Source organism: Anastrepha obliqua, chromosome 2 (assembly GCF_027943255.1).
Source record: "Anastrepha obliqua isolate idAnaObli1 chromosome 2, idAnaObli1_1.0, whole genome shotgun sequence".
Taxonomy (NCBI): domain Eukaryota; kingdom Metazoa; phylum Arthropoda; class Insecta; order Diptera; family Tephritidae; genus Anastrepha; species Anastrepha obliqua.
The window spans coordinates 88,972,853-88,992,141 of NC_072893.1; the positions used below are offsets into that span (position 1 = coordinate 88,972,853).

General features: G+C 36.1%; 1 protein-coding gene across 7 annotated transcripts in view; it reads left to right on the forward strand.

Moving 5' to 3' along the window:
- Positions 1–19,289, forward strand: part of LOC129236788 (integrin alpha-PS2) — a 131,734-nt gene that overhangs the window by 71,149 nt on the left and 41,296 nt on the right. For all 7 annotated transcript variants that reach the window (XM_054871015.1, XM_054871018.1, XM_054871016.1 and 4 more), the window contains exon 4: positions 9,531–9,628. In XM_054871015.1, the coding sequence (XP_054726990.1) occupies positions 9,531–9,628 (98 nt within the window). The remainder of the gene's footprint in view (positions 1–9,530; positions 9,629–19,289) is intronic.

Consider the following 19,289-nt stretch of genomic DNA (forward strand, 5'->3'; position numbering starts at 1 on the left):
CCCACTGTGTTTCAGTCTGCAGATGGCCTTCAAGGCTTCTCCTCGGATGAAAGCATCAAGTGGTGGTAAACCAATCAGAGCATCTAGTGCCGGGCCTGAAGTAGTCGGAAAAGCTCCGGTGCAACAGATGACACCTTACTTGCCATGTCTGATTGCACCTTTATTCCTCCATCGAGTGTCTGCTTTGTGTTTGATACTCTTTAGAAATGTATGTTGTATAATTTTTTATATCTGATACTGACAAAAATGATCACTAAAAACTAAGCACAAAAATATACAACAACAGCAAACTGAGCAAATAAAGAGTGTGAATTTTTTATACAAAATATTACAAGAATTACAAAATACTTTAAGGAGTAAAAAGATGTCTTTAAAGCGCTCACATAAATGTCTTGCCTTTGATGAATAGAAATAAATATGTAATTTTTCATTTAATTTATGTAACCCAATTATGTAGTCACACAAAAGCTAATTTGATGCTGGAATATAATAACAGCATGTCTAACCGTCCCAATTGGCGCATTTCTAATGCGTTTGAAGAACACAGAGTAATGTCTTTGTCATTTTCATGCCATCATCAGTTTTTTGTTTTTGTTTTTCTTTTTTCATTTCTGTCTCGAAGCGTATAATTAGCTGACGCCGCAAAGTGATTTGGTTGCATGCCACACACGCCACATTGCACCACCGGCCATGGAATTTGACATGAAAGCGCATCAAGTCTATTCTTTACAGAGCAGAATACATCGTACATACATACATACATATATTTGTGAATCATTTATTGCTCGCCATCATCGGCGTAGGCTAAGAATAAAATCATATAATTTACATTTTCACGCCACCTTACTACGTGACGGTGGTAAAGACATCTTCATCTTTCATTGGCAGTGGGGTGATGCATGATGGCATAGTGGGAAGTTGGCGACCCCATTCGTGCATATTTTTGATAGAAGCGGTAGTAAGAAATGTTGGTAAAAGCAAACAAAAATAAATAAATTTTACAATGAGGCAACAAAAAACGTAATAAAAATAAAAACTGAAAAATCTGAAAGGTAGAAATTGAAATTGAAAGCTTTCATCTTCATTTGCTACGGTCATGATCTGGGCCGCTCACTTAGTGTCAGGGCGATAGAGACACTCACACACGCACGCACACACAGCCATGGATGCCATCAGTGGTGGCAACTGATTTATGTTATTTCTACAATCATAAAAATAATCAGAGAGTAAAATCCATAACAGCCCACACGGCATTAAAGCGACGCAGCGGAACCGCGTGCCGTGTGCACTGCCCACGATGCCGTTCAGTGCCCACACAAACAGGCTGCTTACTTATCTACTTACATACATACATATTTCCGATATCTAAAGGTAAAATGCCAATAAAGCGTATCTCAACGATCTTACGAGTATCGACACATTTCACACATTTTGCAGCGGCTGCGGTTGGTGGCCGGCGACCCTGCTGCTTGGGCGTAACGACTGGTTGCTGTTGAAAGCAGCTTCAACAGTCCATTCGTTGTGTCCAGTTTGCCGTATGCACACCAGTCCATACGATTGCATTTGTATGTGTGTGCATATAAATTTTTCACTTGCAAACAACTGCAAATCATAAATAAATGCACATCCGAGTAGTCAGCGAAATTGCTGCGCGCTGATTTGTTGCACATTGCCATTAATGGACTGGCAGCAGCCAGAAGCCAACAACATACGGCGGCAGGAGCAACAAATGGCTGCGACTGTTTGCTACTATTTACTGCTTGCCAAAACTTCTACTTCGCCTCTCCACACCCCTGTTAAATTTATAACACCCCAACAACAGCAGAGCAGCTGCCGTTACCACCGCAACGCTACCGCTAATTTGTGGCCGAGGTGCGGCTGTTGCCATCGCGCAAACAGCCGTCAAAATAGCGCAGCGGATGCGCAAATAAAATTATACGCTTTGTGGCAATGCAGCAATTGCTGGTTGGCTGCATGTGCACCGCCATTCAGAGAAGCGGGTGCCGCCACAAGAAAAATAAAAAATTAAACAAAAAAAAAAAAAATCGAAAAAAACAACATTAAAAACCCATAGTAACAAGACGGAGCGGAGCGTGTGCACGCATTTGCATAGTTTTCGCATAAAGTGCGTAGAAAATTTATGCAGAACATCTTGTCGATACACGTCCACGGCACGCCGATACGTTCTCGGTGTTTGCAGACTTGGTTTTGTTGCGTTGATTTTACTATGGGAGTTATGGCTGTCTGTTGAAGTGCAGCAAACAGAGCCGAACCATTGCCCCTACAATGCCAGCTTAACGAGCAAAATAGAATTTAATTTCAACACTTTGTATTCGTGCGGACGGACAAACATACAGACGGAAGCTTGGCTGGGTTGGAACGTGCGATCAGAAGACGTGTCGATGCGCTGCGAATCACAGCATTGCGGTCTGGGAAATCGACATTCATTGAGGCAATGTGATGCGTACAGTGGTAGAAGTTTTGAGGTGGAATTAAGTGGACTCAAAAGTCAGGGACTATCTAAATATGGATATTGAGTAGTGATAGGCGCAAGACAAGATTATCGATTCCAATGTGGCTCATTTCAATGTCACATTATTCATCTCGAATTTGGAACATTGATTCCAGTACAAGCACTTGTTTCTTCAAGACATAAAAAATTCGTAGTAAACATATTTTTTAATATATATATTAGGCCGGGTCGATTTGTGGGGAGGCAAAAAAATCGCCCATTGCTCTGTGAAAATCATATTCTAGGGATCAAAATAAGAAACTTTGCCGAAGGAACCATACCTCTAAAACGAAATCTGATACCCCCCAATTTGGGTCGAACTTTTAGTGTCTTTTGTGGGGAGGCAAAAAAATCGCCCATTGCTCTGTGAAAATCATATTCTAGGGATCAAAATAAGAAACTTTGCCGAAGGAACCATATCTCTAAAACGAATTCTGATGTCCCCCAATTTGGGTCGAACTTTTTAGTTTCTTTTCTCATGTAAAGGCCAAAAATGGTGATATTTTGAAATGATTGTATGGGGAACCCCCCAGGGGAGTTCCAGGGGGTGTGCCACTGGCATGGGTGGATCGGCCGTCCAAAGTTAGTGGTGGTCGGTCATACATTTGGACTCGATTGGAGAACTCTAAATGGCTCAAAGTGGGATTTTTCGTTCGACCCAAATTGGGGGACATCAGAATTCTTATTTTGATCCCTAGAATACGATTTTCACAGAGCAATGAGCGATTTTTACATCGACCCACCCTAATATATATGCTAGGTGTAATCTTTTGCTGAATTGCTAATGCAATAATATAATCCTTATATTCGTTTGTTTTGTTATTGTATGACTGCGAGTATTCCCTACAACTCCGTTTTCTTTCCTGTTTATTCAATTGTTATGTTGCAACCGGAAACACTTTCACGGATGTCGCAATCTTGTAATCTATCATTGTAATCTAATAAATAAGATTCACCTATTCCTACTAAAATAAATAGCCTCACTGCAGATCGATATATTCACCTTTTTGAGCTCTGCAAATAGTAATTAAGGTACTAAGGAGCCGGATAAGAGAAGGCGAGCATCAATTTTCAGTTATATTAAATCGTCCAGCATTGAACTGGAAAACCTAGGCTTCAAAAACCAATTCCAATGGGGTTCTTTTATTTCTCATTTAAGACTGGGAACTCTTCTTTTTCACACTTTCAAGCCTTAGTTAATAATAGACGATTTAACACAATTTGAGTTCACTAAAGTGTCAAGACGTTCCTTAATCGCCTTAATGAGCATCACTGTAATTACACTTTGGGATTTTGCGGCACTGCTCAGGGGTTTAGATAAATATGTGTATAGGTACATTTGCCCTCTTAGAAAATGGTTTTAGGGTAATAAAGAACCTAGAATAAAAAAATACAAACAATCATTGACGTATGAACATTTTTCTGAAAATTGATTTATTTGTAGGCCTGGTGTTTTTTTCTAAAATTACAATAAAAAAATCCCAAAAATTTTTAACCAGAAAAAAATTAAGTTCTTCTTTATCCTAAAATTTTTTTTTAAATGTCAAAAAGAACTGGAGAAAAAAAATGAAAAAAATTGGCTTGAATAAATCTCAATGAATAAATTTTAAAATCAATATTTTTTTTGAAAAGTTTATTATATTCAAGTTTATAGTTAAACCAACTTTCAGAAAAATTACGGCAATGTCCAAAATACTTAGATCACTTGACATGGAATCGCTCAGGGTAAGTGAAGCGAGAGTTTAAAATTAACCCAAATAATTATTCTACGTTAAAGATATTTCGCTACGAAAAAGACGATACGGACAGAAGTAGAGCCAGAAGGGTAATCTCTATTATACGTAGATACAACTGTTTGGAATAGCGAATGGAATCTGATTGACGGCTGTAAGGAGGTTCTAGAAATATCTCTTTAATTACGGACCCGCTCGATCGAGACATTTCATATTATGCTTCAGAGAAAAGTTATCAAATTGATTGCTACGAATGAGTAAGATGCTTCACTGTGCAGCGTGCGCATGCAAATTTGACTGCGGCCGCCTGTAACTATGCCGCGTATTTACAGTGCTCATTTGCTTCGTTAACATCCATCGAATCGCGTGCAGTCCATTCATCTGCAGATTACACATTTTTCAGCGCGACTACAAACGATCGGCAAGCAGTTGTAACTTTTCCCTTTTTTCTTTTATTATTACCCGTTTTTTATTGTTGCGGATTTTAGAATTTTCTTTATGCTTTGTATGTGCCTCTTCCTTTCCTATTTTTTCGCTTGCGGTTCATTACTATAACTTTGTACCGCAATCAGCGCGTAATCGGCGCAAGGCAGCAAGCCAATCCGCCATACAACTAAAAGCGCCATAAAAATGCAAATTCATGTTTATTAGCTGCACTCAACTGCACATGCAATTCACACACGATGGGCCACCCCTGCTCCCCTAACCTAACCAACAGACTGCCAGCCAGCAAACTGTCTTCAAGTGCAGTGCCTGGTGCCGCGAGTCAAGCAAAGTGGGAGACAGACGGCGCGGAGCATAGCACGACAGATGTGCACATTTTTCCCGGCGGATGCTCTGTCTAACTGGCTGGTTGGTTGGCGGATTGCTGACTTTTGCTTGCCTCCTGGATAGCGAGTAAGCTGACGAAGTGTTAATGAAATTCTTGAGTGCACATCAGCTGATGCGGTCGAATAGTCGTTGGCCTTTTGTTTGGTGGGGCGGCGGCTTGAGGCTTTTGACTTAAGTAGCTGATGCAATGGCACTAAGTGTTGTGCGCTAATTCACTTTCAGTTGCATCTGTATCATCAGCTACGCGTACTTGGTCGTTTGTAGTTGTTTTTGTTTTTCTTAAGTGCTTAATGTGCAATATATTGCCGTTCAATGTCAGCACTTACGTGCAACAAAAAAAAAAGATCACACATACACAAGTGTATGTGTATGCATAAATATTTACAGTAACTTATAAATATAGAAACATAAATTTATATACTTGCGCTAATGCAAGAACTGCGCCTTCCTCCTTTGCACAGCCAAGGTTGGGCGGCGCAGCGGTTGATGAATGGGCGAGCGCATGCGTTAACGTCAAACTGCCGTCGCATTGCCGCCAAGCGGTCGTTGGCGGACAGACGCTGCCGGTACCCAAATAGCTCACAGTACCTGAGTGACTGATTCGATGGCTGAGTGGCTGAGCATTAGGTGTACACACCATGTTGACAGTGACGCAAACTACGTGCATTGCATAGTTAATCGCACGCGTCGATCGCCGTTTGCCGTTTGCATTGCAAAATCTGTGAAAAAAAACTCAAAGAAGAGGAACAGTGGTGACGAAACTGACAGTCGCACCAGCTACTGCTTTATTCGCAACCACTTTTTGATTGTGTCAATTTTGCGTGATGTCGCCGAATCGGAAAGGAAATGCGCAAACGCTGTGCAGCAAATGTAAAAAAGTCTTTGAACGAAGTGTGCAAAACTTTACTCGTATTGGTTTTTGCTTTTGTTTTGAGTTCCGCTGATTTTATTGCCTTTAATGACTGCTGATAAATTTTTCTCTTCCTTCCTGTCTACGAAATATACGATTAAAAATAAAATAGAGGGATTAAGTAAATGCTTCATACGCTTGAAAGGTAATGCTAGTGGAGATACCTGTGTATGCACATAAGTGTCTAGCGACTGTGTGTTGCTTTTTTCGGTGTTTTGCACTATACAAGTAATTATACAAATTTATTTGCACTTTTGCACTCACAAATTTTATACACTTATTTGCAAATATTTATTGAAATTCAAAATTTTTCTGTTGAAAAGCATTTAATTTTTACATTTGTACACAAGAAGCTTTGTATACACATTAGAGACGTACACTTTTTCGATTTGTATGATCTCGAGATTTTCAGGATTACATTATTATCAGGATTAATTCTGAAATTTAGATATTCATTATTTTGCACCAAATTAATTCGAAGAAATTTCATATATGCCATTTGAAAAACCTGCTACCATATAATAAATAAATGGGTTTTAAGTACTCTTTTTTGTTTTAAATTAAATTTATTTCATTAAAAAAGGAAACGAAAGGCAATAGTTAAATGTGTACGCATTTAATGATACTTGGCGAGTACATATCTGATATAGTAATTTAAGGTGCATCGGAAAAAGATTGATGAACAAAATTAAAAAATTAAAAAAAATTCTTAAAGTCGCACAATTTCAGCGGAATAAGCGGAAAGTATTAACATTAGCCATGTTAAAAAAGGTTAAGAAAGTCAGTGTAACTTTTTGCATACATTCGTATGTATGATTTTTTATATTAAAAAGCAAAGTGAAGTAAAAACGTTCAGACATATTTGAATTTACTAAAAAGTTGGTCAATGCTGCCTTTTTTGCTATATAAGGAAATTCTTCCATTTCATATGCTTTATAGGAAATTACAAATCCCGAAAATTTGCGGATTTTAGGCAAATAAAAATGCCGAATTTTCGGGTCCGAAAAAAATTCGAATCCTGGATCCATGGTTACTCTATTAAAAATCTATATATTCAGTATTATTTTCAAATATTTGCAGTTTCCCTAATTCACTTCTTCTGCATATTTTTTAAACACACACTACATAACCAAATGGGAAAATTTTTCAGAACTCGAATCCAAATAAAAAATGTAAACACAAATGTGAAAGTTATGAACTTTTAGCTACAATAGCAAGAAATTTAGCTCGGACAAGCTTTTGATGCTGTGCGTTCTAAAATTACAATTCAGGGAATAGCCAAGGCATAACCGTAGCCGTACGTATCTGTTGGGTTTTGGGTTTTCCCCGTAACTGTAAGTAGATGTGGAATACTTCACATTTGTTTTGATATTTGCGATCAAAATTTGAATATTAGAAATGTACGACGAAAAATTAAATGACTTAGTGGTAAATTATCCGTGTTTTTATGAAAAACTGCAAATATTGTCATTAATTCTACGTCAATATCAGCTGTTTACAATTATTGCATGACATGCTGTAATGTTGAGCCTATGGTTATGGTTATGGCTATGGCGTTATGGTTGCGGCACCACTAATTGCAGCTTAAGGCCGACATAAAGTACATTCAGCGCGTTGATTAACTAAAACACAGCAACTTGTTGACGATTATTGCCAATTTTCGCCGTGAAAATATGATTTTGACTTCATTTCATTAAAGGCTGTCTTTGGGTTACACATTACTGACTCTGGGTACAAATATTTATTTTAATAATTTTTTACAAAAATATTGTTCATACTCCTCTACCAAACCCATGTGTACAAAATCCAGGTTTCAAGACTAAACAATTATATTAACAAAATTCACAAAAAAAAAATGTGCAGGAATTGTTATATGGAGAAAATGCACAAGACCGCCAGCAAAAAAAAAAAAAATGTTAAAAATCGAAGCAATTTGTGAGCTACTTCAAGCTTCCATTTTTCTTACCACAGTACAATGGGCTATAAACTGAACGAAAAATTCTGATTAAAAAGTTTGAAGTTTTGATGAAAATTGGTTTTAAGCTTGAAACTTGGATTTATAGGTTATGGAAATTTTGAATTACTTGAAATCTACGTGTGTGCAAATATTTTTAATTTGTAGTGAAATTGTTTTTAATGTACATTTACACAAGCAAAATGACACGCCTTTAACAAACCGTATGTATTTAGAGTATCATGTGCATTCTCCTTTTTTCTTTGCTAGAATAGCCAATACTTTACCACTGCTAAATTCCTCAATCTATATGAGTATTGAATAACGCCAGTCCTTTCAATCGCTCTTCTTCAGTCCTATTGCGTGGATAGATTTTGAATCTTCCTAAAGTAAAAAATGATCGTTCGCTCGATGCAATTGTAACTGACAACGTAAATTCCCTATCGCAAATGTCGAAAGCAAAGATAAACTGTTTTAGCCGCTTCATTGAATGAATCTTGGATCAAAACCTGAAACCAGGAACAAATGTTTTCTTGATAAGAGACTGAGTTTTTCAAGTGGATAACAGTCATTCATGCCCAATTTAAACTCTTCAACGAATTCAGGAACGTCTTTCGGTCATACTTCTCACAAGACATTCTCGATATTGTACAATTCTTCTTCATTATGTTTCGCTCATAAGAGGGTATGTCTCAATACGGGTTTTAGACTGAAAATTGTATTTCAATATAAATGATGTTTTTGCGCTTTCCTCGTGACTTTATCCGCAGCGCACTTTTGAGGATTGTGTCATTACACCTTTGAGGCACATTGAAAAGCTAGCTTGTTCAGGATTCTGCTATCCTCGATAGCTGCTTTCGAATTGGTATTGTTTGGTTATAGAGACTAATAGGGCACTCAATAGCATTCTTGGTATTGAGCCATTGGCTGCGGTAATTCACCATAGTTACTTACTATCGAAGGCTTCTTCTTAGGTTAGATTTTATTCAGCTGGACTGAGAATTGCCATAGACATCAACTGGAAGAAGCGCTTAATCTCAAAGACTGAGTGCGAATTTACTTAGAGAAATGTTTGAAGAGCGAATTCAGGCAACTTTTATTCAAATCTTGCATTCAAAACTCATCTTTTGCTAAAAAAATTTGCTCAGTTTGAGCTAAAGTCCATAATGCTTAAGTTGCACAAAGATGTTTACTTGGAGAATGACAATAACAAAAAAAAAAAATTAACAATTTCGAGAGCCTTTTGTACAAAAACCTGTATAAGTGATACCTCGGGCTACTCAATGCCCATCAAATCCATATAATTGTACATAAAAGAATACGCACACAAACACGCTTAGTAGTAAAAACACAAAAAAAAATCTACAACAAATTTATTTGCAGTCAATTTTCACTTCCAAAATGCATTTGTAAATAATCCATTTGCAATTCACAAAAATGTATTTATTTTTCACATACAAACATATTTTGAATTGTATACATACATTTGTGATTTGAAGCTTAATTGCGCTTGCGCTTTCAATGTAATTTAAAGTGTAATTAAGAAAAAATGTTAAATTTTATCTCTAATCCTATTTGCATATCTTACAGGAAATCATCGGAACACCTATGGCGACGTTATCGAACGAAAGTCGTACCAGTGGCTCGGTGCTACAGTGTCCACCAGTCGTGACAACGACTTGATTGTGGTGAGTAAAAGTTAGACGTATATAATAATAAAATACAAAATTTATAATATTTAAAAAGAAAGTGCAAAGCGCGAAAATGTCAAATATAAAGCCAACTAAAACATCAACGGAAACACACAACTCGTTTGCTAATTTGTAAGCCGAAAGAAAAACCTTGTACGCGAGCGAAAATTGGGTTTACGGCATTGACAAATAAAGTCGAATTTTAACGACATTATTTGCTTTATTTCGCTTTACGTTTCATGATTGCAATTTAAGTTTTAATAGGAAAGAGGCTAAAACGCCTGGGCTCAAAACGGGCAGCAGTGTAAGCGATTCGTGGCAGACAAAAGCGCTGACAGTTGTATTAGGTTGGTAAAGATTAGTCATACCAAAGCCATTTAATATCTACATATATATTACATATCGTACTGGTATTTGAACATACACACATACATACGTACTTATACATATACCCATGTGTGTATAATCTGCGTTCGTGAACGCCGAATAACTGCCCAACATCAAACTACTGAACTAGTTTCGATAATTTGTGGACGCTGTGTGACGTGTGTGCTAATGTGTTCATTTACTGCTTATGTATGCATGTATGCGTGTAGGTACGTGTGTGCATTTGCTTGCTGCTAGCGTAGATGTTGGCCATTATCATCGCTGTCAATAAACAAAAAAATCGTTGTGATGTTGGTTTTGGCGACAGCTTAAACGTAAAATATTAAAGTGAAACATGAAAATCACGTCAAGTCCTAAGCAGTTGGCCATTGAACGGGAACAAGTGGGCGCCACGACGTAAAGCCAATCAACCTGTGGCAAGTGGGTGGGCGAATAACATGCACGAATCAACGTATATGTGTATGTGTGTATGAGTGCATACATATATGAGTATGCGAGCGAGAGTAGATCGCGGAAGCCACTTAGCGCGGGCGGCCGACATGATATGCATATTTACATACCTTTAGATTTCGTTTAATGTTTGTTTACATGTAGTATTAGTAAAAATCCCGTAGGTGGGCTAGTGTCAGAATGAAAAGTGAGTTTTAAAACTGGAAAAAATGTGTACAGGGAGAAAAAGTTCCATATAGTAAAAGGATTTCAGAAGAATGCTTTCTGAAATCTTCGTGAGAAAATTTAATTTTCAAAAACTTCGAAAGGAAAAAAATTCAATAAGGCATACGTGTATCAAAGTAAGCAAAAAAAAAATGAAATAAAGTAAAGTAAAGTAAAATGAATTATTATGATATGGAAATAATAAAATAAAATAAAATAAAAAATTAATTATAAATTATGAAAAAAGGTAATTAAAATAAAATAAAGTGAGATAAAATTAAGTAAATTAAAAGCGAAATTTGAATAGAATAAAATAGCTGATAATTCTAGCACACTAATACTTCATTATTTGGTTAAAACAGAAGTCAAAACAAAACAAAAAATATATTAAAATGAAATAAAATAGATAAAATTCATAAAATTAAAAAAAATAATATTAAATAAAAAAATATAGTTCATCATTCTAGCATACAGCCTATTTCATAATTCTATTTTTCTGTCAAATAAAGTTGATAAAACTCACAAAATTAAATAAAGCTAAAAAATAATATTAAACAAAACAAAATAGCTCATAATTCTAGTATACAACATTTTTCATAATTCTATTTTTCTGTCAATTAAATACACAAAATGAAAAAAAACTAAATAAAATAAACTAAAAATGGTAAAAAAATAAAAGTAAAGATAAATAAATTATGAATTATTAAGTAAAATAAAATGAAATAAATTAAAACCAAAGAAATAAAATAAAGTAATTCATAATTCAACTGAACCCAATAATTTCTTAGCACACTGCATACTTCATTATTTTTTTGTCAAAGCGGAAGTCACTACAAAACCAAAAATAAAATAAAATCAAATAAAATGGATAAAACTCATAAAGTTAGATAAAACTAAATAAAAATAGTAAAAAAATAAATTATGAATTATATAAAAAAAAAATTGAGTAAAATAAATGCAATTGAAATAAAGTAAATTAAAATGTAATAAATTAAAACAAAGGAAATGAAATAAAATAACTCATAATTCAAAACGTAAAATATCCAATAATTTTCCAGCACACTGCATATTTTTTCATTATGTTTTTTGCAAAAGCAGAAGACAAAACAAAGCAAAAAAAAAAAATTAAATAAAATAAAATATAAAGAATTCATAAAATTAAATAAAACTATTGTAAATAAAATAAAATGAACAAAAAATAAATAAATTATAAATTATCAAAAAAAAAAAAACTTAAAAAAATGAATTAAAATAAACTAAAGTAAAACAAAATGAAATAAATTAAAACAAGAAATGTAAGTAAATAAAATATGATAACTCATAATTCTAGCACACTGCACATTTATTTTTTTGTTTTTTTGCCAAAGCAGAAATCAAAACAAAAAACAGAAGTAAAATAAATATTATTCATAAAATTAATTAAAACTGAATGAACAAAAACTAAAAATAATCAAAAAAATTAAATAAAAATAAAATAAATTATATATTAAATATTATATGTTTTTATATAAAAAAAACCTAAATAAAATAAAATAATTTAAATTTGTTTTACTTTTTTCACATTTATTTTCGTAGATGCCATTCTGTTCAAGGGAAAAATATGCCTTCTTACATATTTTGAGCGGCTTATAAATAAATAAAAAAATTAACTGTTCGCACGATCCTCTCATTGCTTTTAGTTTATTGAACCATTGTGGGGCATCCAGCTCTAAATTCGGTATATTTCACAGGTTTTCTTTGATAAAGGCGAAAATTCAAGTCGGACCGCTGAAATTGTGAATGGTGATTGTGGTGCCGATACTGTAACAGATAACATACAAGGAATTACGCCCAATTTTGGTTTCGTTGATTCCGCATTTTTGGTATTAAAGAAAATGTCGATAAAATTACAGAAAAAATCGATGTTGGCCGGTATTTTAGTAGACGTAGTATCGCCCAGGCCACCGTAGCCGAATGGGTTGGTGCCTGACTACCATTCGCAATTCACAGAGAGAACGTCGGTTCGAATCTCGGTGAAACACCAAAATTAAGGAAAACATTTTTCTAATAGCGCTCGCCCCTCGGCAGGCAATGGCAAACCTCCGAGTGTATTTCTGCCATGAAAAAGCTCCTCATAAAAATATCTGTCGTTCGGAGTCGGCTTGAAACTGTAGGTCCCTCCCTTTGTGGAACAACATCAAGACGCACACCACAAATACGAGGAGGAGCTCGGCCAAACACCCAAAAAGGGTGTACGCGCCAATTATATATATATATAGTATCACCCAGGAGCTAAAGATCGACCATAAACAGTTTACACCATCTGCGCAAAAATGTTACGCAAAAATAACGGATTTTCAAGGTAATATTTCCTAAAACGAAATTTTTGTATACATTTTTTTTAATTTGATTATTAATAAAGTTGAGTTAACCTGAAAGTTAGGTTAAATTCAGTCTGACTGAGCTTTTACTATACGCGAGATAAAAAAATTAAAAGAACGGCGATTTTTTCTATGACAGTGATGTGAAGATCGCAGAGGAGAGACTAATATTGGAATCAACTTTTTTAGTCTGTGTTTCGCGGCTGAATGAAAGTTACGCACAAAAGAAAAGGCACGTCATATCTTTAGAATATTTTTATTATTCCTTATTTCATCCAACTTCTAGCTGTATCTATTTAAAACTAAATGGATGGGCCGTAAATACAAATCGAGTCTTCCAGTATTTAAATGAATTTCATTACAAACCATATTACGGTTCTCTTCTAAAACTGCCATGTTTTCCTTTGGCTCAAAGATGAAGATAGTTCATAATGAAATTCGAAGTGCTAAAGTCACTTGAAGCTCATAGAGCGACACACAAATCTGTTGAGCTTTGAAGCAAGACTTTCTTAAAGAGTGTAGTTTTTCCTATTCTCCCACGTTGTTGTAAAACATTCTTTCCAAAATATAATTTTAACGATTATAACTTGTAAACTAAACAGCTGTGGGCAAAGAGATAAGCAATAGAGCGCGTGAAGATCAAAATAAAATTCCCATCCCTCAAAACCTTTTATGTTTTTTGGTTTAGTAAAAGTTATTCAAAAAGAAAATTGAAAGCCTAATTTTGCTTCACCTTGTATATGGACAGACCCACCTGTACTACTTATATACATAGATACAAGCATATCCCAACTCAATCGCGGTTTCAGTTCTATGTGCTTTTTAAAATCCTTTCTGTGTTTTTCAACTGCCACAACAAGACTTACCTAATCAACGCTCACTTACCACATTTGCCACAATGGCCACATTGGCTGCGCTCTAAATTTACCGATATACGATTTCAGATTTTCAATTCAGCTCCATGCGTTTGCATTTCAAATTTTTCAATTTTCCACATGCATGTATTTGTTACCGTTTTCATTGCTTCTTTTATTTTAATAGTGACTTTTATTGTTGTATTTGTTGTCTTTGTTTGTTTGTCTTACCGTAATCTTAGTGGTGGCCTCGGGTGGAAAAGCCACAAATTAAGGCACACAATTGACGTTTAGTAGATGACTCGCGTCAGATTAAGGTGCGCCAATTGCCGCATTGATTTCTTGATTTCTTAACTTCTCACACATTCAACATTTTTCTTTCTACCCAATCCCTGGCATTAAAGCTTAAACGCTTTTTAATTGTAGGTATAGCCATCAACGGCGAGCTTATTTATGTGTGAGTCAAAAATTTATTGGCGCCTTGTAGTGAATTGACCTCTTTGAAATGGGCGCGTTGAGTGCGCAATGTGAGTGTATGGGTAACTATTAAATTCTCCAGTTTAATTCATTCTCCGTGTAATCACCAATTAACTTTGATTTTAGTGGCATTTTTATAAGATAGCCACCCTGTGCGTCCCTTCTTGCATGATGCGGTAAGAATTTGCCGCGCGTGTTCATGTTTCCGACTCACGCTATGAGGAAGCAAGCGACTTGCTGTGTCAGGTGATGATGACCTGCCGCATTGCGCGCTTTTAATGCTACCCCGACGATGTCTGTCCATTGCCTGTGGCTGTGAATGTGTCCACGCTGCAGAAGGGAGTGTTCCGCGATATGTGGCCTTCAAAAATTTATTGACAGCGCGAAATCGATTCAATTTTGTTGAAGTTTATGGTTGGCACTAACTTCAGTACACTCGTGCATACCTTACGTTGGGGTATGTGGGGCATACGTACGTTTGGTAAGTGCAGGAGCTCCATCCATGCCTCATAATATTTGTTCATTTAGTCATTTGATGACTCTAGGTCAGTTTCGCAGTTTTGTTGCAACATTTTTGCAGCAGGGTCACCATTTTAACTTTATGACTCGAAAGTCAATGTGGATGCACTATTTAGGTCAGGCTCATAGTAACTGAATGCGCAAGTATGTGATTAAAGCTAAACGGGTCTTTGGTATATGTGGCATTTAAATTGAATTTAAATGAATTTCAAAGACTGTTCCTATTAATTAGAACATTTAAAATTAGAAGTTTTCCATTACATACATAAATTGAAAATCTATGATAGTCTAAATAGGTTATCATGAAAGGCTGTTGATGTAAATGTGTATAGTATAAAAGTATAAAAAGCAGCTGTAGGCAGTAAAAGAGTAGAATTAATATTATTATAAATTTATTTGAAAAGGGGTGATTTTTTAGGAGCTATAGGAAAGTTTAAAAAAAAAAACACACGTAAAATTCAGAAAAATGTATGAAATTTTTATTTAAATCGATAGTACAGTCCATATAGTTTAATGTTTGAAGATTATTTCATGCAAATGTTGACCGCGACTGCACTTCAAATGGTCCATCCGTTTAGTCCAATTTTGGCATACTCTTTCCAATGCGTTAATTGAAGCAGGCTTGTCTGAATAGACATGAGCTTTAACATAGCCCCACAAAAAATAATCTAAAGGCGTTATATCGCACGATCTGGGTGGCCAATTGACAGGTCCCGAACGTGAAATAAAATGTTCACCGAACTCACCTCTCAACAAGTCCATTATTACGCGTGCTGTGTGACATGTGGCACCGTCTTGCTGAAACCACATGTCATGCAAGTCAAGCTCTTGCATTTTGGGCAAAAAAAAGTTGGATATCATTTCACAGTAGCGCTCACCATTCACAGTTACGTTACGATTCGCAGCATCTTTGAAGAAGTACGGTCCAATGATACCTCCAGCCCATAAACCGCACCAAAATGTGACTTTTTCTGGATACATTGGTAGCTCTTGCAATTCTTCTGGCTGATCTTCACTCCCAAATCGACAATTCTGCTTATTTACGTACCCATTGATCCAAAAATGAGCTTCGTCGCTGAACACAATTTTCGATAAAAAAGTGGATCTTCGGCCAACTTTCCTAGAGCCCATTCACCAAAAATTCTAATTTTCCGCGTTTTTGAGTAACAGAGGCCCAATTGCTGCGAACGGCGACGAATCGATAACTGATGGTCATCATTAACACTGGCCGATACAGCTGCGATATTTTCTTGAGTTCGCACTCTACGTAAGCGTGTTGGTGGTTTGATGTCCAATAATGTAAATTTGGTTCTGAATTTAGTCACAATAGCTCGAACAGCCGCTTCAGTCGATCGATTAAACTGACCATAAAATGGAAGAAGTGCGCGATAAACTTTCTTAACAGAACACGCATTTTTATAATAAAATTCAATGATTTGCAAGCGTTGTTCGTTTGTAAGACGATTCACGGTTAAATTATAGACCAAACTGAAGATGTTTGACAGTAAAACAAAACAAAAAACCAACTGTTTAAAAAGATAATAGCTAAAAAATCACCCTTTAGTAACAATTACTTCTAAAAATATGCAACATTAACGCTCTGTCGCCAAATTGGTGATGAATTGCGAAACGTTAACGAAAAGTGGTCCGTTGCTTTATCCTAATCAAGGCAATATAATTATTTACGAAGGTTGCTATTTACATATATCTCTAACAAAGGAAAAATGAACATTGGTGGTTAAAACGGGTTTGTTGTTTTTCAAAATATTCTCCAAGATGATCAGTACGCTTTTTCATTCATTTGAACGAATTTTCGAAGCACTTTGCCCAATCGCATTTCAAGGGCGCTTTTTAAATTGCGAGGAACGCGACACACTGTCAGTGTCACTTTTCGTCAGTGAGCGCAGAGCGGCTACGAGAAGATTAATTGTATCATTTTTTATGGTGCTTTCTCGCCGTATAAGTATTTAAGTTAATCGCGGTATTCACACAAAAATGTTTACGTTTTACTTCCAGTTTTTAGGCGAGATGAGTTTTTAAAGCTACTGCAAACAATAATAATACGGATCACACATTGAAATGTTCTGAATGTTTTTTATGGTAAAATATGTCACATTTGCCAATGGAAATGTCAGATGGCGTCAGACATCACTAGAAGGACTAAGAACAGAATTGTAATTGGCAACCATCCTATACCATCCTATAACTAGCGAGAGATTTGTCAACTTTTTGATGATGGATTGTTTAATACTCTATACCTTCGATTACACATGCCGACACAAATTTTGAAATAAAAACCAGGTTACACTTTCCAATGTACTTGACATGCTAGAGTCGATTCTGACCTCGGAATAGCACCAACACTTGACATTATCGAAATATTCCAGTTTAAAAGCGAAAAATTAAGATCTATTGACAAAATTAGTATCCATCCATAGTATCCATCTAGGCGACTTACCCATATAATATAATTTCTTTTCATTTTAATAATTCAGCAGATGTTCTAGAGAGGAGGGTAGACATTTATTTTTACTACTTACAAGGCAAATATATGCCTTTATTATGTAATAAGTATGAAAATAGAGGCAGCCGCCATAGCCGAATGAGTTGGTGCATGACTACCATTCGGAATTCCGAGAGAACGTAGGTTCGAATCTCGGTGGAAGAACAAAATAAAGAAAAAGTTATTTCTAATAGCGGTCGCCCCTCGGCAGGCAATATTTTTTTTGGGCGGTGAGGTTGGGTTAAAAATGCCTTCGCACCATATAGTTTGTGGTGATTCCATTAAAAATATCCCTCCTCTTCTTTTCGATTTTTTCCTCCACCCCGGGACTGCTTCCGCATTGCTTCGAGCTAGAGGGCCAAGACGGCGTCCTAAGAAGGGCACTTACTTACTCACCCTACGTCCAGAGTCGCCTGTTTTGAGAAACCTATGATCAATGCTCTTCAGCACAACTTTCCATTTCACGCTTCTTTTTTCGGATAATATCCTCCACGAAATTTGCGACAGCCTTCCATTTTTCTTCGTCTATCATCATTTATATAGTTCGTTGCAGACCTGTTCTCTCTATGTTCCACCTCTCGCATTTAAAGAAGGTGTGCTCCGCATCATCATATGCAGTTTGGTAGGCTCACTTTTCCCATTCGCCACAAATACTTGCGAAAGGATCCATTTCCGGACAAAAACTATGTGAGGTAATCGTTAACCTCGCCGAGCTTTCTTTCTACCCACTTTTTTAGATCGGGTCCATCTACCGTACCATTCAGAGTTCCATCTTGCCTGCCAAAGTGTGAGCGTTTGAACTCTAATATCGGAGAAGCGTGGAACTGGAATTCCTGTGGTTGTTGCCTCCCACCTCCTTGCGCTCTTGTGCTAGAATATCTATAGGGATGGTTCCGGTGATAACTAAAACCGCTGCTTCAGATACTGTTCTGTATGACGAACCCACTCTGAGAGCGCAGGTGCGTTGCACAGATTGCAGAGTTTTCCGCCAGCATTGTACCCTTAGCGAATCTGCCCATATTTCGAATCCTTATAAAAGAATCGAGTTCGTCGTGAGCATTAAAAGTTTTCGCCTGTTCTGTGTCGGACCTCCAAGGTTTGCCATGAGCTTACTTAACATGCCGCTTACTTTGGCAGCTCTTGTTGCAGCTTTCGGCAGACAATGGCAAACCTCCGAGTGCATTTCCGCCATGAAAAAGCTCCTCATAAAAAATATCGGTTTATATTTGATTGGCGTATAAGGGTGAGGCGCGACTGATACCAAAATTCAAACATGGTGAGATTCGAGGCGACGATCATGGCCCAGACGAGACGATCATGTACGTTGTTTAATATATCTCACTTTCATAACTGTGTGTGCCCTATCGCAATTTTACTCACAAATCTATCACAACACAAACATCTTCAGCAATAGTCCCCTCGATATAGAAAATCAAAGTCAATCAAAGCGAGTGTGTGCTCGGACCTTGATCCCAAAGGTACACATGCCCTAAACTGATACGTAGGATCCAAACGATACCATAAAGTACCTTTGCAACAATGTGTATACATACTCGTACATATATGTATGTTATTTAACAACAATCTATTTTTAATCCACTCAATATTGTGCATTGTTCCATTGAATAGTCAAAAAATCACGATTCCCACTGTTGACGTTTCATATTTAATCGTTCGCAAAATGAATAAAGGAATAAAATAAAATTCATAAATAAATGCAAACGAAGGAAGAAGTAATCTCCCAACAACACAATCGCAAACATCACCGTCGAATTATGCTGATTTTTATTGCGATTGTCTCTTCAGTTATTATTACTATTTTATTGTTTTATTTGCTTTGAAGGTTTTACTTTATCTCTCGAATACATACCTATTTAATCCATTGGTCAAATCGGTATAATATA